The sequence below is a fragment of the Tachysurus vachellii genome, chromosome 4 (genome assembly GCF_030014155.1).
Source record: "Tachysurus vachellii isolate PV-2020 chromosome 4, HZAU_Pvac_v1, whole genome shotgun sequence".
In the NCBI taxonomy this organism is placed as follows: Eukaryota; Metazoa; Chordata; class Actinopteri; order Siluriformes; family Bagridae; genus Tachysurus; species Tachysurus vachellii.
The window spans coordinates 645,001-670,950 of record NC_083463.1 but is presented as its reverse complement, the minus strand read 5'-3'; the positions used below and the strand labels follow the sequence as shown (position 1 = coordinate 670,950).

General features: G+C 39.9%; 2 protein-coding genes across 2 annotated transcripts in view; one reads left to right on the top strand and one right to left on the bottom strand.

Moving 5' to 3' along the window:
- scn8ab (sodium channel, voltage gated, type VIII, alpha subunit b) overlaps window positions 1–23,251 on the top strand; it is a 70,684-nt gene extending 47,433 nt beyond the window's left edge. Inside the window, exons 18-27 of the mRNA XM_060867267.1 lie at window positions 2,148–2,265; window positions 3,216–3,370; window positions 4,629–4,802; window positions 8,888–9,010; window positions 13,534–13,818; window positions 14,577–14,630; window positions 16,031–16,168; window positions 16,471–16,575; window positions 16,665–16,935; window positions 18,076–23,251. Coding sequence (XP_060723250.1) covers window positions 2,148–2,265; window positions 3,216–3,370; window positions 4,629–4,802; window positions 8,888–9,010; window positions 13,534–13,818; window positions 14,577–14,630; window positions 16,031–16,168; window positions 16,471–16,575; window positions 16,665–16,935; window positions 18,076–19,232 — 2,580 coding nt within the window. The 3' untranslated portion in view covers window positions 19,233–23,251. The remainder of the gene's footprint in view (window positions 1–2,147; window positions 2,266–3,215; window positions 3,371–4,628; window positions 4,803–8,887; window positions 9,011–13,533; window positions 13,819–14,576; window positions 14,631–16,030; window positions 16,169–16,470; window positions 16,576–16,664; window positions 16,936–18,075) is intronic.
- A 1,786-nt stretch (window positions 23,252–25,037) lies between these two features.
- si:dkey-195m11.8 (fidgetin-like protein 2) overlaps window positions 25,038–25,950 on the bottom strand; it is a 5,285-nt gene continuing 4,372 nt past the window's right edge. Inside the window, exon 2 of the mRNA XM_060867270.1 lies at window positions 25,038–25,950. This exon is cut by the window's right edge and continues 1,448 nt beyond it. The gene's annotated coding sequence lies outside the window, so the exon portion shown is untranslated.

The window sequence follows — 25,950 nt, the reverse complement described above, 5'->3', positions numbered from 1 at the left end:
TCTAGAAAATCTTGGTCTCTCCAAATTCCTTCGACTGTATGCCTGAGCCTTTACTTATGCAGATGCCTTTGCCGCAGCTCTACATGCTGTCTTATGTGTCAGATGAATCAGGAGTGTCCGCCATGAGTGTTACTCAGAAGCTACATCAACTTGGCAGCTTCCCTCCCCAGTGGAGTCCATCAGAGCTCAAAGCGTTGTGGAGTTACCACCATGACTGGCACCAGTAGCCTCCTTACACAGCTTCCTGCTGCTTCTACAGTTGATTGATTTCAACACAGTTCATTTAAACTCACTGTTATTGACTTCACCCAGTACATGGAAGAAATCCATGGAAAAGTGTGAGTACAGCTTGTCTCCTACTGAAACACCTGCTAGACATAACAAAGCTACCCTGAAGGCTGTCCGGGTTTATGAGGGAAAATGGTAATTAGGAGATGACGAAGACGTGATTCTGATCTGAGGTGTTAATCTTTTTGGACTCAGAAACGGATGGTTTCTATGGAAACAAACACAATTCCTTAATGTCTGTCAGAGTCAGGGCTTCCCGACTGGAGCTTACAAAATCAGTGATGTGAATAACACCACTGCAACGTGAAGTCAGTGAGATGTTGGTGTGGATGAAGCGGAATAAAACACAGCAGACTGTGGAGTTATCACAAAGACTTCAACTAGGGGCTTCAGAACATCTCCAAAATCACATGACACCATCCTGTATAGCTGCACATACTGACACCTCGCTTCTGTGCAGTGTTCCTGTAAACTTATAAACAAAGATTCTTTAAAGAACCTATTTATGAGAGTGGTTTGTGTGTTTATGTATGTGTGAGTGTGTGTGCTTGTGTGTGTGTGTGTGTGTGCTTGTGTGTGTATGTATGTGTGTGTGTGCATGTGTGTGCTTGTGTGTGTGTGTGTTTTTGTGTGTGAGTATGTGTGAGTGTGTGTTTCCTTGTGTGTGTATGTGTGCTTGTGTGTGAGTATGTGTGAGTGTGTGTGCGTGCGTGTGAGTGTGTCTGTGTATGTGAGTGCGTCTGTGTGTGGGGGGGTCACCTTGACCCAGTTTACAGGGACAGATCCAGTACAGCTGGACTACACGTGTCGAGAGCTGAACACAGATCCAGTAATGTTGTAACAGGTAACGTCAAACAGCCAATCAGAGTGTAGCAGGGAGAATCTAAGCCTGTGATTAGCCAGGCTGGAGCAGTGTGGACTGCAGTGGTGGTGTGTGTGCTCTTTGATTCTATTACTGCTCCCGTGTGTGTGTGTGTGTGTGTGTGTGTGTGTGTGTGTGTGTGTGTGCTGACAATAGGGATTTTGTAAAAGTGCAGAGTCATGCAGGCCCTGCAGATGGAGACGTGTCTGACAGAGGCTTTATATCAGACTGTCTGAGCACAGAGATCAGACTGTGGTTCTGATGTTCACACTGTTAAGGAATCACCTGCAGAAATGTGACTTTGTCCCATCAAATAAAAGAAACAGCGTTTATTTATATGACTTTTATTGTTTATGTATTAAATGATTATTTCTTTGAACAAACCAAACACAGGACTAGTTTTTTTTGTTCCCCAACAAATTTCATTTGTTTATTTAATCTGAAAAAAAGATTCCATTAAATTACTGTATAATTAAGGAATAAAATGCTTTATGCTGTTAGAGGAAAATAACGATATTTATGACAGAATAATGTCAAAGCTTTTATACAATTATAGTTACAATTTATCTCATATAGCGAGTCATTTTCTCTTGTCACTTCTGTTATCAGCAATAAACACACACACACACACACACTCACACACACACTCACACACACACACACACAAACTCACACACACACACACACACACACACACACAAACTCACACACACACACACACACACACACACACACTCACACACACCCACACTCACACACACACACTCACACACACACACACACACACACACCCACACACACACACACACACACACACACACAGACACAATTACAAAACATTTTAATCTGTTTATCATCAGTGGAGTGTGTTCTGTACATGTCCTTTTGAACGTGCTGTTGCTATGGAAACGATAGTGTATCATACACTCAGAACTGCTGTTAAAGAGAATTAATCAACACCTTCTGACCAATCAGAGTTCCTCTTTCTCTCCATCAGCTGGACGACACAAGCTCATCAGAGGGCAGCACTATAGACATAAAGCCGGAGGAGGAAGAGGCGGGGGCGGTGGAGGTGGTGGAGGAGTATCTGGACCCGGAGGCATGCTGGACAGACGGTGAGCTACGGGACGATTAAAGCCCCAGTCTGTTTCTTTTTTACCCCCAAAACCACAAGAGCAGCCTCTGAGACTCTGCTCAGGTTTCTGTTTGGATATGAATCAGTTTTAATGTTAATACAATGCAGAGAAAATGAGCTTTTACTTCACCAACACTTGACTGAACAATCACACTGATCACAGCTTCATGACCCACACAATAAGCTCACGTCCATGTGAAGGACAAAAGACAGTCCTTAGGGCTGAGGAGTGACACCTGGATAATCTTTATAGATCTGAACCTTTAAACTGGGAAGATGTTTTATCCAGATGTTCTCCTGCTGTTCAGTGTTGTGTAGCTGATGATCCAACAGCATCATCAAACACATTGTAAAGATTTAGATTTAAATAATATCTTTTTACTGCTTGTGTGTTATGAAGCTTATAACTCATAATACACACTATACATGTTTTCATTATGAAATAAAATTACATTTAAAATTAAAAAGAAATCAAAGCAACAGATTTACTTAAAAAGAGCTTTTTTGAATAGGATAAAAAGAAATTTTAAACATAATACAGTTTCATGACATGTTACATTTTCTCCTTTTTGGTCAGTGTTTTAATAATGAAGTGTTTTTGTGCAGGTTCTATTGAGTAAATTCTCACACTTCTGCTAACCACACGATAAACCTGGAACTTTAATATGTCTGTGTTCCTCTTTAATACGTTTATCATCACCCTCCTTCATCAGATATTTGTACTCTCCTTTCTATACAACATACAGTCCATCTGTGTTATAAATAATAAATACAGCTCATTTTTATTAAATCAGATTAATAACCTTTTCAACATTATGTCTTGAATACAACCTAAATGTGTGTGTGTGCGTGTGTGTGTGTGTGTGCGTGTGTGTGTGCGTGTGTGTGTGTGTGTGTGTGTGCGTGTGTGTGTGTGCGCGCGTGTTTCAGCCTGTGTGGCACGCTATAAGTGCTGTGATGTGTCCATCACCGAGGGTTGGGGGAAACACTGGTGGTACCTGAGAAAAACCTGCTACCTCATTGTAGAGCACAACTGGTTTGAGACTCTCATCATCTTCATGATCCTACTAAGCTCTGGGGCTCTGGTAAGGACACACACACACACACACACACACACACACACACAGCAACACAACAGAGTGAGTTCTAAGTATTGTCTCTATTCTAGATGTGAAGAAGCCTCCCTCAGATCAGATAAATTCAAACACATTTAAATATATCTCATATTAATCTTTATATTAACTTTTTGTTCTAAGTTTATGTTCTGTAAAGCTGCTTTGAGACGATGTCAATTGTAAACAGCGCCATACAAATAAACTTGTATTGAACAACAGCAAGACTCCACATTAGCTAAATCAATATGTCAGCATGTCCACCATATTGGGAAGGTCCAGATTCCCCCATAATCACAGTTACACGTAGACATAAACCTCCTCGTCTGTTATGGTGGTTCTCTTGTGAGACGATTATTTTAGACTGTGTCAGCGTTTGTTAGAAGAAACCGTAGATCATATTTTTGTGTTGCATGGTGTTGTGTTAACTGGGTACTTGGTGGCCGAATTCCTCTGTACATCACCTAGAGATCAGCAGTGTGTCTTCTGCTGCAGTTAACTTGGCTTTAAGGGACCGTCGCTAATCAGTGTAAAAGCCACACATGCAGTCTATTCTGCAGCAGCTCCCTCTGCAGCTACACTTAGGGACCGTCTACAAACTACACATCTTACAGAAAGTGTGTGTGTGTGTGTGTGTGTGTGTGTGTGTGTGTGTGTAATATGAACCGACAGTGCCTCCCAGTGGTCATTTGTAAAGCTGCAGCCAAACTGTTCATTAGACATTTTAATACACACATAAAAGCAAAAGTTTTACCCCAGACATTTTATGAAATATATTTTAAGAGACATTACAGAAATGTACAACTATTTGACTAAACGTGTCATTAATACAGATGTTAATGCTGGTGAATCAGCTGTTACTGAAGATGAAAGTGACGTGACATACGGCTAAGTACGGTGACCCATACTCAGAATTCACTCTCTGCATTTAACCCATCCAAAGTGCACACACACACAGCAGTGAACACACACACACAGTGAACACACACCCGGAGCAGTGGGCAGCCATTTATGCTGCGGTGCCCGGGGAGCAGTTGGGGGGGTTCGGTGCCTTGCTCAAGGGGACCTCAGTCGTGGTATTGCCGGGACTCAAACCCACAACCTTAGGGTTAGGAGTCAAACTCTCTAAACTCCCTGCGACTTGGCCACGATGATGGTGATCTCTGTATAATTGTATTGTCACGTGTGAAGTTTCTCTGCATGTTGACGTTTCTGTCTGTCTGCTTGTCAGGCGTTTGAGGACGTGTATATAGAACAGAGGAAAACCGTTCAGATCATTCTGGAATACGCAGATCGAGTGTTCACCTACATCTTCATCCTGGAAATGCTGCTCAAATGGGTCGCTTACGGATTTGTCAAATATTTCACAAATGCCTGGTGCTGGCTCGACTTCTTCATCGTAGACGTGAGTATCACTTTCCCTACTGTATTAGTCTGTCTGTCTCTCTATCTGTCTGTCTGTCTGTCTCTCTATCTGTCTGTCTGCCTGTCTCTCTATCTGTCTGTCTGTCTGTCTCTCTATCTGTCTGTCTGCTTGTCTCTCTATCAGGCTCTTTATATCTGTCTATCTCTCTGCATTCTTCTCTCTCTGTCTTTCTCTTTCTGACTTTGCATTGTTCTGCGTCTGTCTTTCGCTTCTCTTTCCGTGTCTCTTTTAGATTACTATCCCTCTCTCTCTCTGTTTGTTCTGCTGTCTCTCTTTCCGTCCGTCTGTCTCTCTCCACCCATGGATCTGTCTGTCTGTGTCTGTGTGTCTTTCCTCTCTCAGTGTGTTGTGAACAGACCTGAGGAACAGAGTTTTTCTCTCCAGTGGTGTTTGTTAAGCAGTAATAATGTGATGAAGAGATTCAGGTGTTTACTGAATGACTCGGTGTTTATTCTGGGAGAAAAAAGTCTTACTGGGTTTTTCTCTCCACTCCAGTGTTTAGCAGGAATTTGGCTTTTGAAAGTGTTGTGTTTTATTATATTTTTTTAATTCTGTGGTGTTTGATCGAGTCTGATAAACAGTGTGTGATTTCAGCTGCAGCTTCTCCTGAGAAACCTGCAGCTGCTTCCTGCTTTACTGCTTCAGTCCAGCTACGGTTTAATAACCACAAATATTTATCTCAGAACATTCAGTGTTTGACTTTTACACACCTGCAGTAGACGAACCTGAGACTCTGCCCACTACTGCAACTCTCTCTCTTTCTCTCTCCCCCCTCTCTCTTTCTCTCTCTCCCCCCCTCTCTCCCCCCTCTCTCCCCCCCTCTCTCTTTCTCTCTCTCTCTTTCTCTCTCTCTCTGTCTCTCTCTCTCTCTCTTTCTCTCTCCCCCCTCTCTCTTTCTCTCTCCCCCCTCTCTCTTTCTCTCCCCCCCCTCTCTCTCTTTCTCTCTCTCTCTTTCTCTCTCTCTCTTTCTCTCTCTCTCTCTCTCTTTCTCCCCCCCCCTCTCCCTCTCTCTCTCCCTCTCTCTCTTTCTCTCTCTCTCTCCCTCTTTCTTTCTTTCCTCTAATATCTGATGTTCCATTTGTTCTTTCTATCATATTTTGTTTCATTCTTTTTTATTCTTGAATTTCATTTCTTTATTTCCTCTCTTTCATTTTATTTCTTTTTTTATTTGGTTTCCCTTCATTTATTCTTTCATTTTACACATTTATTTAATTTATTTTAGGTAATTTCTCTTCATTCTCTTTATTTTCTTTATGATTCCTTGTTTTTATTTCCTCATTCGTTCTCATTCCTTTAATGAACATAGATTTTGTGTGTGTGTGTGTCTGTGTGTGTCTGTCTTTGTGTCTGTGTGTGTCTGTGTGTTTGTGTGTATGTGTCTGTGTGTGTCTGTGTGTGTGTTTGTGTGTGTCTGTCTTTGTGCCTGCGTGTGTGTGTCTGTGTGTGTGTGTCTGTGCGTGTGTGCGTGCGTGCGAGTGTGTGTGTGTATGTGTGTGTGTGCGTGTGTGTGTCTGTGTGTGTGCTTGCATGCGAGTGTGTGTGTATGTGTGTGTGTGTGTCTGTGTGTGTATGTGTGTGTGTGTGTGTGTAGTGAATAATGAACATGATGTATTTAGTGAATATTTCTGTGCAGTTCCACTCAGACATAATGCATCTTTATCCTCTGAGATTTTTCCTGTTATAAACTCCTTATAAACCTTTTTAATCTTAAACTGTAGCGTTATAAAGCGTCTCTCCTGCTGCTCTGTTGCTCAGGATCTGTAAGACATGTGTTTGTGTGTAGAACATGTTGAACATGTTGATCTCTAACTCCATAAAGCTGTATTCACTGATTATTAGCCACGTTAGTGCTATAGGACCGCCATGTCCTCAGAATGCCTCATCACTTCCTGTCTGCCTGCTGGGGTTTTTCTCTACTTCCTGTCATGTGATTTGCCCATGAATGAGTTTGAAGGGATGGTGTTGAAGGAATATTTGTCGTCATGGATTCGCCACTTGATCTTCTGCTGTTTGCTCTGTTTTTTTTACTGAAATGACCGTAAATCTGAGTATCTGGGCCGGGCTTCAGTTATACACATCACTATGAGCTCAAGATTCAGTTGAAAATAAATGAGTCTGAAGTCTAAACTAAACTCACAGGACATATAAAAATAAATAAAACAAAGTAAACAAAATATGCAGAGAAAAATCTCAAGATCTTAAGCTCACAACCTTCTTGTGGTGTTTCTGGACTAAAGCTCTTAACTTGGTGTTCAGTAAACACCTCCTTCTTGTGTGCTCAGGATGTTGTGAAGGTCACCGCAGCACTGAGCTCAGAACTCAAGCTTAGTTCCTTCAGGTGTGTTACATCTCCTCAGCATTAAAGTAATAGCACCCCCTGTCTTTAAACACACACAGAAACATTTAGCTCTGCACAAAAAATACAATTTGTTCTAGGGAAAAATATTTGTCCCAGATTTTGTTATTAAAGCTGTGTTTAGTACCTGAAACTTGAGTGTGGGATGAGCAGAACATTCAGAGTTTTAAAACCATCTGTCCAGAATTTCAGTAGATTCAGATCTGTATCTGTGAGAAAAAAGGGATTTAAAAAGCAGCTAAAAGTAAAGAAGAAGCAGCTAAAAGTAACTATAGATATTGAGAACAGAAAGACGTTTCATTCCTTCTGAAGACTCTGATGGGTTTATGGAAAACATCTGATGTTTAAAACTCTACTGAGATCCTCAACAGAGCGCTAGATGTTCTCTGTATTGTTAATCAAACTAAACAAGAGGTGATGAACATTATATAACACTTGTTCCTTCTGATCGTCATCAGTTACTGCTGACACACAGGTTACTGTTTCTTACAGGACACTCAGTAGCCTACAAACAGCCAGAACCAACAAAAAGCTTGAATAAAAGGAAGAAAAGTTCATTAACATCAGCAAGTAATGTCTTTATTAGCATGAACTGCAGGTTCATTAGTAACGTTATGTTAAAGGTAAAAAACATTAACTAAAGGTGTGGGATGAGCTAGTGCTCTCACGCTCCTGTCACTCACAGTGAATGGGCCAATCATGAGTTTGTGTATGTGGAAGAGACCTGGAAAAATGACCAAACTGAAGGAAATCAGGCAAAAATCTTACAGAATTATAGGACTTATAATATGAAAAGATGGAAGCGCCAGTGAGGTTGTGAATTTGTTTGTGTTCACAGGAAAGAGGGTAAGTCAGAGTTTCTCAGCTGGACTAACATGAGTGAAAGTTTGTTCATGAACATCTGAGAGAGTTTTACGATTCTCTGACAGGTGACTGTAACCTTGTCTCTCTTTAGCGCTGATGGAGTCCGAAGCACTGAGGTGGCCTGTGATTGGCCGGGGAGTGAGAGGGGGCCAGGGTAAGGTCACTGTTAGGACTCTGTCTCTCTCTGACAGGAGCTCTCTCTCTCTCTCTCTCTGCCTCCTTGCTGTCTTAAACCCCACCCCACCCTCCTTTTTCCCTAAACAACTCTGTACTGGTCTTGTGTGTACTGTATGCGGTTGCCGTGTCCGTATGTATTGTGTACTGTGTATTTCTGTCTGTATAATGTTTGGTGGATGTGCTTGTAAGTTTGTGCATTCCTTTCTTCTTTCTCTTAACGTTTCCTTTTATCTTTCTTTCTCTCCCGAATATCTCAGTCACATGTTTCCTTCCAGGTTTGCTGTTTATGCTGCTTTCCGAGTTTCGTCTGCCTTCGAAAACCAAACTAATCACGTACTAAGAAAAAAAAAGAAAATTAAAAACAACAACAAAAATCACCTAAGGTTAAAAAGCTTTGGGGCATTCTAGTGAGCGGATAACCCATGTCTAACCTTCTCTCTCTCTCTCTCTCTCTCTCTCTCTCTCTCTCTCTGTGTCTTGATATATACACTTATATACATACATACACAGACATGTCTTGAATTATGTATGCATATATGTGTCATGTGTCTCTAACTCCTCCAGTGTAGGCTCCTCTCTTGCTCTCTTTGCCCCTCCAAAATCCTTCCTGACTTTAACACTTTGGCCCTGTCTTTCTGTCTCCCTCTCTCTCTCTCCCTCTGTGTAGGTGTCTATAGTCAGCCTTATAGCTAATGCGCTGGGGTACTCAGACTTGGGCCCCATTAAGTCCCTGAGGACTTTGCGGGCCCTCAGGCCCCTGAGAGCTTTGTCCCGGTTTGAGGGAATGAGGGTAAGATCCATAGCTGCCCAGTGCATGTCCCTCACTCTGTGACAACACGACCGCATGCTAAGAACCACCATATAGCAAAAAAAAAAAAAAAAAAAAAAAAAAAGATAGCAAATTGAAGCTAGTGGGCAAAAGGACAAAAGGAGTTTAAGGACATCCATATTACACCACTGAAACTAAGACACTAAGATGCATGCATTGTAGACAAATACATGCGCATGGAAATGCATGATGCAGCTCTAAATATTTAGATAAGACCTTTTATCATTAAAGTAATTAATTTAAAGTCCCTCTGAACTCAGAATTCAGTTAAAACGATTTTCTTCTGTGTAATACCAGTTTGGGGGCGGAGCTTCGTAAGCAGACAGTTTTGTGATGTCATTACAGTTGAATATATAAAACACGAGAGAAAAACTTTTTTTTATAAAAACTAGTTTATTAATCTTGATAACAAGCAACCTGAGTAACAGAGTGATAATAATAATAATCAGTAAAGATGTAATATTCATTTTTGGGGTTTTTATTGTTGGGTTTTTAGGAATTAAAAAATTTGGTGCTGAAATTTGTTAAAACTTCTGCATTGTTCCTTGTTTCTTTGTGACAGTTCGTTTGTCCACATGTTCAGGGGGACTTTAAAGTTAATATTAGATGAATAAATGAACAACTTCTTAAATAACTAGCTGCCTCATCACAAACAAACAGCAGATAAACTTTTACCCTTAAAACAGATATGAATGTGTTCATTTCTGTGGGGATAAAGACAGTCACTCATGCTGCAGCAGTAATGCAGGAGCTCTTCATGAAGTGTTAAACATTTAACAGCCTCAGCAGTGTTCGTGTAAATACTTCACTCACACTCCGTCTGACCATAAACCACGCCCAGCTTCCTGACCCCCGCCCCTGACCCCGCCCCTCACCCCAAACACCGTACGCCAGAGCCGAAACCTAGCTTACGGTTATCTGAATTAGTTGAGTGTTTATGCTTCAGCTGTTGCAGAGGATGTGATTGATGAGATGAAACCAGACTGATGACTGAAACAGATTAAATAGTTCCATACTGAACCTAAGTTCACACAACAGTCACCAAGTCACTAATGTCACTTTTGTTTGCAGTTTGTTTCTTGTAGTAATTGTTACTTTTATCGCTTGTGGCCGGTTTTTTACACATCAAACATAATTTAAACAGGATTGAGAATCTTGTCACACAGATACATAAAAAATAATGATCACCTGCTGCTTTGCCGCCAACGAGTGCGAATGTAGAATAAACCTATAGTTTATATCGTCGCTGTCATGCAGAATCCTCGTATCTCCAAAACCGTTACTTTTCAGGAAATTAAAAAAACGCCGTACCTTATCTGCAGTACACAGGGTTTAGTCCGCGTTGCAGTGGATTGTCTTGCGCTAAATTCCTGTCCTCAGACGAGCACCAGAACTAGCGGGGGTCAAGATTTATTTTTCTTTGAGCCCAGTGTTTTGAAGACATTTACCTCAGAAGACGTGTTGATTCGTTGCGACTCTTCTTGAGGAGAAATATGACGTGAAGCTCTCCCACGGAGTGAGGAAGAGGTGGACAGTTGAAGTGTCCAATGGAGTTATGAGATTTGCGCTCAAGCTATTTTCAAGACTTTAGATTGGTTAATAACTTGTAAAAATAACAGACCCACGTGGGGACTGACCAATAGCATCGATATGTGAAAAAATATGAAATTGACCAAATTTGGACATACAAGGTTTCCGCCCGACAGCGACGATATACAGGACTGTAGTCTTTATAAATGTGATAACGGCATCAAAGATTGTGTTCAGATTAATCTGATTTAAATTGCATTGTGATGCATGTTTCTGTCCAACACACAGCCTGAAGCAGTGAGCTACGCTAACATGTAGCATCTGTACATTCAAGGCCAGTGTTCTAGATGCTTCTATAGAATTATTCGTGACAAACTTCTGTCCTGAAACACACATAATCTGTTATGGTGGGTTTTAATACAGTGTAACTGTAATTATATACAAATTTGAGTTATACCTATTGTTCATACTTGTGTGTATTATTATTATTATTATTATTATTCTATAATAGTTACATACATGAGAATTACACTGTGCTAAAGCCCTTAGACTAATTACATAAAGGACACGGTATAAATTAAAAACACTTTTAAGTTACAAAATGAAGCTAAAATTGGCTCTAATCTGTAATGAATGAGATTTGTTCAGTACGTGGTGAAGATTCACACTTTTAAATGTAGTCAGTATGTAACACTAGGTGAGCAGGTCAGTGTGTGTTTTGGAGAAGAACATGGCCACAGGTAGGTAGTAGCCTTCATGTCCTGCTACTGACTCTGCATGATCTGCTGCTGGCTGCCATCTCAGAGCTTCATCCAACCAGTCAGTGTGTGGCAACATCATCGCTTTTGTGTGTATCATGAGAACAGTCTGGACAGGTGAAGCCTGAGTAGATGCCTCCTGGCTTGAGTGAGTGAGGTGGTTTGTTCACTACCATAAGCAGTACACTGGTATGGCAAGTGTGCAAATGTATTTCAATTTAAATCAGAAATAAAATGTTCTTAACTGTTTAATACAGAGATTCAGATATAAAAGTCAGTCCTATGATGATGGTCTCCACAAATGTATTCCTCTTTTTCAGTTTTCTGCAGTCTACCTCTGCAGATCTGGACTGAATCATTATACAAACATTTCTGCTGTATCACATGTCAGAATGATTGTTCAGTCTAATCCAACGTTTCTGAAGTTCCCCAAACACAACTTTAGTTCCTACCTGCAGTTACTTCCCTGTAATTACACACACATGAGATCAATCACAACTTTTAGCCACAACACAAGGACAATAACATAATCAAACAAAAGCTGAACAAAAAAAGATGAATATTGGCTGAATATTTGTTGGTGACCATCATCACTCCACCGTCACTGTATGAACAGAGAGACTAACTGCAGCCAAGCCAGTGTGCAGCTGTGGAGCCAAACATGATCAGTGAAACTACTGAAACTTCTCAGACATTATGAGAACATGCGAAGTGTCTTCTGGGGAATTTTAACTGATCTGATCCTCTCACAATCACCCAAAAACACATCTTTATATCTAAGCTCCAGAATTACTGACACCCTTTTGAAAAATTGAGCTGGTTTTAGAAACCTGTGAAATAAGTAGCGCTGAATCATCAGTAGTTCATTTGGACAGAAGGAACATGTCAACTCCTTCAGTCCATTCTTCTTATATATAAAACATTTAAACCTTGATGGGTTTAGTGAGTTGTGTCTCGGCTTATTGTCTGAGATGATTTTGAAACATAACAGCAATTAATCAGCTGAAATGAACAACACTTTGCACTGCTTTTAAATATTCATTAGTAGTTTCCAGATGTTCTGATGAAAAATAATACTTTTAATCTAACCTCAATATTCTTAGGTGGTTTTATTACTCAGAAATTCTAATAGAAATTAAAACATTAAAAAGTAACCAAAATAAGATTTACTGCTACAGTACAAATTATTATTATTATTATTATTATTATTATTATTATTATTATATTCACAGATATTTTACGTCTAAAACAGTCCATGACATTTAAACATAGTCCTGAATATCTGGAATTTATCTCTTCATCTATAAATTGGAAATAAACAGAAGGTTCTAGAATTTTTACAACAAAGAAAGTAAATGTTTAATGTCTTGAATGTTTAGTATTAAAGTTTCTGCGCTATTTTACTCTAAATTTAAGCAAATGTGTAATGTTGAGCTTGTTGACTGCTTTAGACAGAAGGTCAGATCCTCTCCATTTTTAATCTCCTTGGTTGAAGCTTGTGATCAGACAACGTTCTAATTCCATCTATTAGATATAAAATGGACCATAATGCTTTGCACAGACTCGAGTGCATGCTGTTGTTAAAGCAAAACAGGAACGTAGCAAAGCCTAAAAAACTTGTAAATATTTAAAAGATACTACATTTACTCAGGTTGTTGTCAGTAATATAATTTAATAATAGAATACCTTCGTATTAAAGCAGAAGTGAATGATTTTCAGTCTCAGACTTTTAATCTGCACTGTATATATTAAACAGTAATACTACATGTATGTACTAATGAAACAGCTCTGATTAATCAGGTCCTTTTGTGTAGACAGAAATGGCTGCAAGCTGCTGCATCTGAAGCGTCAGCCATGTTGGACTGAGCGACACTTAATGGGATAAATCAGAGTTGTGAAGCTGCTTTGTGAGGGAGTTCATTGGGAAAAGTTATTTAGTTTATTTAGAAACTATTTAGTTCATTCTGTTTTTTTATTGATTATGTAGGTTTGGCTGTTTCCATAAAGGGTGTTTGTAATTCCAGGGGTCAATATAACACGTTTTATATATGATCTACAGTGAAAATCTCCAAAAAGCTGACTAAAGAGACACTTTTTGGATCCGTTAAAACTTTACTTGGCTATAGCTTTGATCTGTAGTATGTATTACAGCCCCTGTAATGTATGACACTGTATGTACTGTCCTGTCTCTGTTAGGTTGTGGTGAACGCTCTGGTGGGGGCCATCCCATCCATCATGAACGTGCTGTTGGTGTGTCTGATCTTCTGGCTCATCTTCAGTATCATGGGGGTGAACCTGTTTGCTGGAAAGTACTACTACTGTTTTAATGCGACGTCAGAGGTATATTTCGAGACCACGGACGTCAACAACAAGACGGAATGTTTTGCACTCATCAATTCCAATCACAGTGAGGTTCGCTGGAAAAACGTCAAGATCAACTTTGATAACGTGGGCGCTGGATATCTGGCACTCCTACAAGTGGTGCGTTACTTTATCATTTTATATAAAAAACGTCACTAAGAGAACTTACACTGGACCTTAAAGGTGCAGTAAGATATAAAATTTGAGGCTTTTAAGGCCAATAAAAGGTGACTAATTATTTTATGTATGGTTCATTAATCAGGACTTTAGTTAACATTATACAGAGACGCTAGCATTGCTAATGAGAAAGCCTAGCAGTTTTTTGTGTTAAATATTTCAGCTGTACATCGGACAACAACGGTAGGGAAAAAGTGAGGCAAAGATCTGCTGTGAAGATCCTTATAAACTTCTCCAATATTTCTAATCAATGCTAAAAATTCACTTTGTATGCATCAGCTTTTCTGCCAAGAGAATTTTATTTGTGTATTTTAGCTTACTGCTTTATCTGTAGCAAGCCATGAAAGTTGGAACCACATAAAATGTTAGACAGATAGGACCTCTGATAAAGCCTGAGGATCTGATCACAGTATCTTTATGACGTAATCTTAAAGCCCAGACCTGCCATTAATATAAAAGAACTCTGCAGGATTTACACACAAAATCACATTTAAAAGCTAACTGCAATGTTCATGAGTGCACAGTGAAGCTCAGTGTAGGTTAGGACCTGTGTATTTTAAATATCTTTACCTGTCTACAGTTTAGACATCTACGAACGTGTGCAGTTCCAATGCTAATTACTTTTAAAGTGTGTTCAGAATCTGAAAAAAAAGCATATATTTATTTTTTGTCACCTTTGTTCTGATATTCTGCTCCTTTAGGCCACATTTAAAGGTTGGATGGACATCATGTACGCAGCTGTGGATTCCAGAAAGGTAAAAAAACATCTGATCTTATGTATGTTTAAATTAAACAAACGCCTTCACACTATTCATTCTCTATATTTCCATGCAGTCTAAAATAAAAATCCTTTTGTAATTCATTCTGGGAGGTAAAATGATAAGGAAAGGAAAACAAAAACTCCCTGAGATGAAAAGAGGAAGAAACCTTGAGAGGAACCAGACTCAGAAGTGAACCTCATCCTCATTTGGGTGACACTCTACAGTAAATAGTGTAAATGTAAATAATGTCCTTTCTACAACAGTTTATAATAGTGCAGCCGAGAGCTCCTGAGGAACTAATGGGTCATCATAAACTCTGAGTTCAGCACAGACCTGATTGCTGATAAACACCAGAACATACAGCTGACTGACACAACATTGGTTCAGAAGAAGACATGACGTCTCCGGGTGGCTTCATACACAACAATCCCATGAGACACTGACTGACCATGAAGATCAATCCCTGGCAGGGTGACCACCGGGAGACGAGACTCCAACCAGCGGTAGAACATCAGGATTGACAAAGGAACTTCAGAAGAAGACACAATCAGGCTAGGAACACTGGGAGCTCTGTAGTGGCGTATATAGCTCGACAGAGAGAGAGAGAGAGACAGAGAAAATTGTTAGGTATGATTGTAATCAGGTGATGGACACTGTACATTATGTGTGAAGTGCAGACAGGGACTAGGGCAATGACAGCATAACTAAAAGACAGGAGCCAGAAATCACTTAACTCGTACACAAGTTGAGAAATGTTCAGGATTCACCTTAAAACAGTCCAATCTTAACAACCCTGATGTTTAACTAACCAGCTAAACACGGAGAACTGTGAGTCTTACTGATGGAACAGCTGCAGCAGTCTAATGAAGACGGAATTGACTTCTCCATCTGTCCTAGGAAATGACGTTGTTCTATCACTGATGTTTGTAAAACACCACTGAGACCTGTCACATGATCACACCTCGTACAGAGAAGCTGAATGAAATGAACCAATGTTGGGAAAGAGAAGAATGCACAGGAAGATTCACAACCAAAAACATGTCATAAACAGTATTTACTGCAGGCAGCTGCTTCTGTGGAGCTCTGGGCAGGACAAGGTTCTAGAGAACATTTAATTAAGTTGTCCTATATTGTTAAGTACACAGTATAAAATTAAAAGGAGAATATCTCTAAAATGATTATATATATATCTGTTTTTCAGATAAACTGTTGTATTGATGTCCATAACAATAGCAATGACATAAACAATAAAAATTCATTTTGTTTTGTTTTGTTTTTTCCTTAAATACACTTTAATTTTGGCCAATTTTGTGATTTTATTTTGTTTAAATTCAGACGTCTGGTATTTACTGTGAACTCAGTGAACAGTGAGTGTTTGTGCTGATTGCTTGTAGGTTGAAGATCAGCCGAAATATGAAGACAATCTGTACATGTACATTTATTTTGTCATCTTCATCATCTTTGGCTCGTTCTTTACACTTAATCTCTTCATCGGTGTCATCATCGACAACTTCAACCAACAGAAGAAAAAGATAAGTCTTCTATTTGTTTCATTACAATATTCGACAACTTTTATCTGTTTCCTTAAACATCTTTCTCTTTACATCTGAGTGCGTAATTATGTCCCAGTTCTGATGAGTCTCAATCAGCATCACCAAAAACCATAATGCTGTTCATCACAAACATTAGCCTTGGCTAGATTATGCTAGTGCTCTAGTTTCCTGTCCGTTTCAGATCTCAGGCTCTACACAGTCGTAGTCTTACACATACAGCACTTCCTGTGTATAAAGTGGGAGTTTGTCAGGTTGTAACCAGTGTTATTTTGTCCTTATACTTTGGAGGTCAGGATATTTTCATGACAGAAGAACAGAAGAAATACTATAATGCTATGAAAAAACTGGGTTCGAAGAAGCCACAGAAGCCCATCCCCAGACCACAGGTAAGACACGAGCCATAGCACATAAACAAATAAATCTTTCATTTTGTGTTTGTTTTTGTTTTCTAAATTCCTTTCTACTTTTCTTTCAGAACAACATCCAGGGGATGGTGTTTGACTTCGTCACTCAACAAGCCTTTGACATCTCCATCATGATACTCATCTGTCTCAACATGGTTACGATGATGGTGGAAACAGATGACCAGTCAGCAGAGACAGAGAACATTCTGTACTGGGTCAACTTTGTCTTCATTGTTGTTTTCACTGGAGAGTTTGTACTGAAGCTCTTTGCACTACGACATTACTACTTCACCAATGGCTGGAACATCTTTGACTGTGTGGTGGTAATTCTGTCTATTGTGGGTGAGTAGAATGAAACAAGGTGGATTAACAAAGTGACATCAAAATTGACACAGAACATAAGGCTTGTGGTGAGAGCGGAGATTTGGCAGAATTATTCCTGCTGCATTATGAACAAAAACGCTGGTCTGTAAAACTGGCTCATTTCATCAGTCCTCTTCATAACTTCGTAAAAAAAGTATATAACAATGCCATAATTAAGTTACAAATTAAGAGACATTTACAGTGGAAGCTGCTGGAGGGGGGTGTGGCTATCAGGGACATGGTGAGCATGGGTGTGGTTAACAGGGACATGCTGAGAAGGGGTGTGGGTAACAGGGACCTGCTGAGAAGGGGTGTGACTAACAGGGACATGCTGAGAAGGGGTGTAGCTATCAGGGACATGCTGAGAAGGGGTGTGGCTAACAGGGACCTGCTGAGAAGGGGTGTGGCTAACAGGGACATGGTGAAAAGGGGGTGTGGCTAACAGAGACATGCTGAGAAGGGGTGTGGCTAACAGGGACCTGGTAAGAAGGGGTGTGGCTAACAGGGACATGCTGAGAACGAGTGTGGCTATCAGGGACATGGTGAGCATGGATGTAGCTATCAGGGACATGGCTAAGATGGGTTGAGTCTGCAGAGACCTACTACGACAGACAGAGAAGCAAATTTACCTGCTCGTGAACAGATCTGAGGGCACTTTTGCTCTTTTTCCTACAACCTGTATGGAAACACAGCTGAGAGACGTCCAGGGCAAACTGACTGAGCTTTTATTTCATTTTACACCGTTTTGTTTTTTGATTAGTGACCTTGATTTTGCTCTTGTAGTTTTCTGCATGTACCACATTAATACTCAGTCCTAATGACCTAGCTGTGAAGAGACTGAGCAGTGTTTAAGACTGGTTTATTCAAGCTGTTCAGTGTTGATGGGATGACAAGCATGGGAATGGACCTGTTAATCATGTTAATCAAAGGTTTGGCTTCACAAACTGTTTTAATCAGTGTAACACTGTTCTCCATCCACAACTCAATAAATATAATCCAGAGCCATAACATTACAAATGATCCTTTTTCATATCTTTTTATTGTAAAAGTAAAACTTGTAATAGTTTTTAGTTACACAATGCGTTTAATTGACCATGACCTCTGTTTCTCGTTTCTCAGGTATGTTCCTGGCAGACCTGATCGAGAAGTACTTTGTGTCACCCACTCTGTTCAGGGTGATCCGTCTGGCTCGAATTGGTCGTATCCTGCGTTTAATCAAAGGAGCCAAGGGGATCCGGACCTTACTGTTTGCCTTAATGATGTCACTTCCTGCCCTGTTTAACATTGGCTTGCTGCTTTTCCTGGTCATGTTCATCTTCTCCATATTTGGTATGTCCAACTTTGCTTATGTGAAGCGGGAGATCGGCATCGACGACATGTACAACTTTGAGACGTTTGGAAACAGCATGATCATCTTGTTCATGATCACCACATCAGCTGGGTGGGATGGTTTGCTTGCTCCCATCCTCAACTACCCACCTGATTGCAACCCTGAAAAGGAGAACCCAGGAACCACAGTGAAGGGTGACTGTGGCAACCCTTCTGTGGGAATCTTCTTCTTTGTCATGTACATCATTGTGTCTTTCCTGATTGTTGTAAACATGTACATTGCCATTATTTTGGAGAACTTTAGTGTTGCAACAGAAGAGAGTGCTGATCCATTGTGCGAGGATGACTTCGAGTCCTTCTATGAGATCTGGGAGAAATTTGACCCAGATGCCTCACAGTTTATTACCTTTGCCAAGCTCCCAGATTTTGCGGATACACTGGAACATCCTCTACGCGTTCCTAAGCCCAATATAATCGAACTTATTGCCATGGATCTACCCATGGTGAGTGGCGACCGTATCCACTGCTTGGACATCCTTTTTGCTTTTACCAAGCGTGTCCTGGGTGACAGTGGAGATCTGGACATGATGCGTCAGCAGATGGAAGAGCGCTTTGTGGCAGCAAACCCTTCCAAAGTGTCCTACGAGCCTATTACCACCACGTTACGCCGCAAGCAAGAGGAGGTGTCAGCCATTGTGATCCAGAGGGCGTACCGCGCCCACCTCAAACGGCGGGGTTTCGTCTGCAAACGTCGGCCTGCCAACAACAAGCTGGAAAACGGAGGGACAAATCAGGATAAGAAGGAGGACACCCCCTCTACTGCATCCCTGCCATCCTACGACAGTGTAACCAAGCCTGAGAAGGAGAAGCAAGACGACAACAACGAGGGAAAGGGGCGTAAGGAGAAGGGCCGAAACCAAAAAGACGTCAGGGAATCTAAGTGTTAAAGCTGCAGCTGTGGAACACATGGACAGCAGAAACAGTCATGATAATTAATTTATTAACTGCAATTTCAAGCAAAAACAAGCAGAAACCCTAAATCAGACTACACAGATATGTGTACAGATTAATTTCATTTGCAAGTAAGAAAACGATATCTTAAAATCCATGAATAAAAGGACAAGAAAAAATTGTTTACAAACTTCACAGGTATGGATTCAATGGAAAGCACTGGGGTTTCTTCAACGCTTGACTCTTTAAAGTTAAACCAAACATAATCAGCTCCCTGTGAGACACTGTTGCATCAAAACCTGAGTTAAACTAAATCTAATAGGATCTTTCACAAAGGACTGATACTTGATAATCACATATTAGAGGGCTACACTTCAGGATGGAACCTGTTGCTTGTACGAGGAAACCAAGAAGGAAAAAAAATCACAGCATGGCGTGTTGTTCCCCACATCTGGAGAATCTCGTGCCGATGCTGTGTGTTTATAAAAATTTCCGTAAAGGAAATGAACACTCAGAGAAGAATCGGCTTCTAAAAATGAACAGCAGAGAAATCTGCACTCTTTCATTTCAGATGAACTCTAAGTTGATTGTGAGAGTGAGCAGAGATCAGTGGAGTGTGATGAACAAAATCATAGAGCTTGGCTGATTCAAATGGTATCTCTGTGTTAGTCAGCATTAAATATACTTTACATGGTCTTTACATTATTTGAGCGGCAAAAAAAGGAAAAAAGAAAGGGAGGAACAACAAAACACCAACAAGAGCGTAAAGAAAATCGACATTCAGCGTTTTGCCCATGCCACCCTCAGTAACTGTCATCATAGATTTGTTATTTATACTTATGCATCAAAAGCTTTTTTCTACATGGGCTTTCACAGTGATAAGGAAAGGAGGCAAATGCCACGTGCCTCCAACTATTTCCGACATTTCAAAATTAATAATAAATTATTGTGCTTGTTCAATGCATAGAAATGACTTGCATGATGGCATGTTTTGATCAGAAATTCTTGCATGAATAATCATAGTCCACAAAACATTAATACAGACAACCACAGTGGCTTGATGGTACATTAAAGGCTGTCCACTGGCTAAATTAAGTTCAATCTGACAATGCTGAAAGTGTAATGACCCTAAAATCATGATATGTCCTTTAACTCGCCGATTTTGGGTTAAGTAGCTACCAAGAGCCTCTTAACTAACTGAAAAGCAATGATGACTGAAAGCAATGTGACACACTGGTGAGGAACATACCACTTTTTTGCTGCTCAGGAGATAATGTGTATGGACAAGTGTGTGTGTGTGTGTGTGTGTGTGTGTGTGTGTGTGGCTCCTAAAGTGTTTGTTTTCCTTTGATTTGTATGCAGCAATATTGCTTACCTTACCTACAGCACTGGCCTCTCGGTGCTCTGTAGATGTGTGGCTAAAGAAGCGAGCTGCGACCCCGGGCTGCGACCTGCTGCACGCCGTTTCCAAACCGGAGTAAGATTCAGAACGTAGAAGTTGTTTTTAATTGAATTTCAAAAAGTAACTATTTCATTACTCCACTCCATCGGATTACTTTATAGAGTTCGACTACGTCTACACCCGTGTGTTTTCATTTTAGTTCATGTAGAAATGTTTTTTTTATGTCCTGTACATCTTCGCAGTAGGACTCTGAGAGGCAGTGTATTAGAAAGCCAAAGAGGTTTGTCTTGGTAGTTTGGCTGAAAAAGGTCTCAGGACCAGGCTGCGGTCGCACAACCAGCCACACACCAGACTGATGCTTGTTTAGTTTCCCTCATTTTTCTCAGGATACAACACAGATTCATCATGCTAATGACTAACAGATGATAATGAGTCAAGTCGTAGGGTTAGGAGTCAGAGCTGAGCACCGCTCGAACCTGCTTCCAGCAATGAACCTTCAACAATAACCGCAGTAATAAATAAAAAGAGGAACTTCACTGTGAGGCGATTAGATTAAAGAAGACGGACTGTAAATCTAGCATCACCTGTGAGCAGTACTCATCTCTGTTGCTTTGAAGAAAACCAAGTTTGTTCATCACATAACACACTAACATAACCTGAACCCTTGTTTCTGAAGCAGATAACGTAATAGTGGGGCACTGCGTAATGACGTCGCCTTCCTGAGCCCCTGATTTGTTCCGGTCGCTGCATGTGTGATCAGCGAGGACACTGTGGGAAGAAAAGGAAAAAACAACTAAACTAAACACATAACACCATTTGCACTCGTGCAGCCATCCAGGACAGACTGTAGATTATGCATTCATTAAAATCTAATTTAGAAAATATCAATTCTATTACAAAAAAAAACAAATTTTACAAAAAAACAAAACGAAACAAAACACTATTGTACAGTACAGGATATGATGCAAACGGCACAAAATGCTGAACAAGTTAAGAATGAACTTTTTAAGAAGTCTATAAATAATGTAATATATAATTTTATTTTAACGGCATGCAAAGTTTTGTGTAAATACAGAAATACATAAAAACTACTGCTATTAATCTAATCCTGAAGACGAATAATAATAATAATAACCTGAATAGAATGGCTTCACTCTCATCGCCCAGGTCTCACTTGGTTAGACTGTGAACTATTTGGTAGGAGGAGTAGATTTTTTGAGTCTCTTTTCACAATTAATAAAAAGGGGAATCGAATACAAATATATATTAAAATGCAAAAAAAGTATGTAATTCTATATATATAAAATCGAGGCGTATATATAGAGCTATACTGTATATGTATCTATGTATACATGTATTTGTACGTGTGTGTATCTATGCACACACACCTATGTATGTATATATATAGACATATACATGTAATTATTAATATTATTATTAAACCTCCACTGAGTTCTGACCTCTGCTTGGAGTGGAGGGGACGCGCCACTGACTGTCCTTCGCTCATCTTACCTTTATTTTTGTGCAATACGTTCAGTGAACGACCAAAACTCTGGCCTGTCCCACACACTGTGTGTGTGTGTGTGTGTGTGTGTGTGTGTGTTTGTGTGTTTGTGTGTGTGTGGGCGGGTCTACTGCTCAGTGCATGGTGAAATATTAGCTGCTTATGTCGCCTGTATTTGGGAGGGGAATGCAGTACCAGCACCTCACTTTCTACACTTATGTCCTGTGTGCCTGTGTGAAGAGGCCACTCTTCACCACACACACTCACACACACACATACACTACATGACACACACACACACACTTTTTCTCCTCCCTAGAGATCTCTATTTACTGATGCAGACTAAAGAGTTTTTTGATTTTGTGTGTGTGTGTGTGTGTGTGTATACAGTAGGGAGGACTGGTCACTTTGTGTGTGTGTGTGTGTGAGAGAGACAGATGTGGCTGAACTCTAGAGCATAGCTTTTTTCCTCATTAAGGTACACAGCAATGCAATTTAAATCGTTCTGTTCAGGCTTTATGTTTTCCAGTTTGTTCTTTAAGTTCCTTTCAGGTGCCTTTTTGCTGCCGATTTCGTTTGATTAAAAAAACTTTAGACAATGATAAGTTGAAATTCTAAACAAGTGGAGCTTGTTTAAAAAGAGCACTGAGAAAAAAATAAAGGATGTCTGAGACGTCCAAAAAAAAAAACTAAAACAAAAATGAAAAAAAAACCAAAAAAAAAAAACAACAAATGAACAAAAAATCCCCTTGACTGGCATCAGCCTGACTTTATCCTCAGAGGTTGTAGTATAATGTAGGGCAGATGAATGGAGACGTTCTCCTAAAGGTTCACTCTGTGGAGAGATGTGCAGTCTGCCCTCAGTGCTCAGCTTCTGCCCATTTCTTTATTTTTCTATCGATAATAATTTGTGATTTTTTTTCTTGGTAGCATGACTGAGATGCTCTTTGTCTCATTTGCTGATTAATAATTGGAAAGTGCTTCTTGTTTGACAATGTTGTACTCATCTCTTGCCACTGATGTTGGAGAGACGATGGTGTGTTGCACAACAGCTTGAATTTAGCGAGAATCAGTGAAAGATTGTCTTCATTTGAGCACGAAACCTTTTTCCAAACAATAAAGCAGCCTTCCAGTTAATCCCGAGTGCTCGTGTCCTTCTGTTTGTGTCTGTGTGATCGTTTGGATTTCTTTCTTAAGGCCTCAGCATAACTAACATGGAAATGAAGACTGTGATGAAACATCCTCCTGTACTGCAGGTGGCAGTGTCACTGAGCCAGCAGAAACTCTGATTATTTCCACAACATGAGAATATTAAGGAAATTAAGGGTTGAGGAAAGTGAAATCTGTGTCAGGTTTGGGTTTGGACACCTTTTACTGACATCACAAAATCTCATGAAGGTTTTCATCACATCACATCACACTGTCTGTGGAACTCAACATCATCTCCACATGAAGCATGCTGAGGTCTTTAGAAAGAAAGTGCAGCATGAGGCACTATTAGAACATGACAAGTGTTACAGCCTGGTGTGTAAACCTAACCTTCCCTTTAGTTAGCTAAGCTACAGCTGTGAAGATTCTTACAGTGAAAAATTTTATCATTTTTTATTATTAAATCCACTGGTGGAAAATTCAGACGTTCTCCCTCAAAAAAATGAGAAGTTTCTTAATGACTTATAGAGGAGCATTTTTGTGTAATAATCCATCATCTATAAACCTGTGGATTAGTTCACATGCGTATTATTAAAACAGCTAGCGGGCTAGTTACTTAAATGATGAAGGGTTTTATTAAATAAAAATGACACAGTTACTGAAAATAAACTCCCAGTTTGGATCATTTTCAATTCAGTTTCAATTAAATTGAATTTATTTGTTTAGAGCTTTTAACCAGAGCTCTCAAGTGACAGTCTCTCATGTCGGTCCCTCATGTCAGTCATGTCGGTTCTCACGCAGAAAAACTGACTATTTATCATATATTTAATAAGCCGCATCACCCAAAATGTATCAGTCCGCACCGTTGTCTCTATGGAACCTGGAATCTGTTGTGTTTATAATGATTTTTAATCCCACTCTCAGTGTTTATAATGATTTATAATCCCACTCTCAGTGTTTATAGTGATTTATAATCCCACTCTCACTGTTTATAATGATTTATAATCCCACTCTCAGTGATTATGATTTTTAATCCCACTCTCACTGTTTATAATGGTTTATAATCCCACTCTCAGGGGGCACGGTGGCTTAGTGGTTAGCACGTTCGCCTCACACCTCCAGGGTCGGGGTTCGATTCCCGCCTCCACCTTGTGTGTGTGGAGTTTGCATGTTCTCCCCGTGCCTCGGGGGTTTCCTCCGGGTACTCTGGTTTCCTCCCCCGGTCCAAAGACATGCATGGTAGGTTGATTGGCATCTCTGGAAAATTGTCCCTAGTGTGTGATTGCGTGAGTGAATGAGAGTGTGTGTGTGTGTGCCCTGCGATGGGTTGGCATTCCGTCCAGGGTGTATCCTTCCTTGATGCCCGATGACGCCTGAGATAGGCACAGGCTCCCCGTGACCTGAGGTAGTTCGGATAAGCGGTAGAAAATGAATGAATGAATGAATCCCACTCTCGCTGTTTATAATGGTTTATAACCCCACTCTGTGTTTATAATGATTTTTAATCCCACTCTCAGTGTTTATAATGATTTATAATCCCACTCTCAGTGTTTATAGTGATTTATAATCCCACTCTCACTGTTTATAATGATTTATAATCCCACTCTCACTGTTTATAATGGTTTATAATCCCACTCTCACTGTTTATAATGATTTATAATCCCACTTTCAGTGTTCGTAATGATTTAGAATCCCACTCACTGGTGTCAGTTTTCAGTGGAGATTTTATTGTACATGAATGGTTTCTAAAGCAGAAGTTTCCAGAATAAAACATACAAAAATCCTGTCAATCACTCTTTAAATTCAAGAAAAAAAAAAAAATCAACATACAAGCACATGAGGTAGTGTTAATGACATTCTATTCCTGTGGAGCAGAAACTTGAGGATCAGAAGACGAGAAAGTTCAGCATTTTTGTTTTATTTTATCTACTTAAAAACTCCTTGTGACATGATAAACAATAGCAAATAAAAAGAATTATTCAATACTGCTAGGACCTTTAAGTAACAGTGTTTCTGTAAAGTGTTCACTGTAAGCATGACAAATCTGTTACCACACAGATGACTACATTCTTTCTTAATTGGCTGCATAATGAGTGTTAATGATTCTCAGCATGAACATTTTTTTCCATTAATAAAAACAGAAAAGTAAAAAAGACATTTGCATTCCTCAAGCTTTTCCCATCATTCCTGAGATAATGTAGACATTTATGATTTGCAGAGTAAACTCTCCTTCTGAAGTTTCACAAATTGCATATTTCTCATAATACTTGTGCGAGTTTATGTCTAGGATACATAAGAGGTTTCCATTAAAACATCATGTTCTTAAAGAAAACTTGTAAACATTTATATTCTAAATTCCTGAGTATTTTCCTGAGTATAAATACCTGACTATTAACCTAATCTTTAAAATTTCCCCGCCTTCCTTCTCTATCTTCACTCTCCACACTGGAATTTATTGACTGGTGTGGGGGATTAGTGCTTGCTGTGGCTTACGCTTCACTACCCTGATTGATTACTTACAGAGCGGGGGTTAGAGAACAATAGTCAGTCTGAGGAAAAGGAAATGTAAAGCTCTAAGGATATAGGCTGTGTTTCCACCAAGGTTTAGGAACCTTCTGAGGAACTGAGGAGTTCAGATATCTCCTGGGTGAGAACAGCA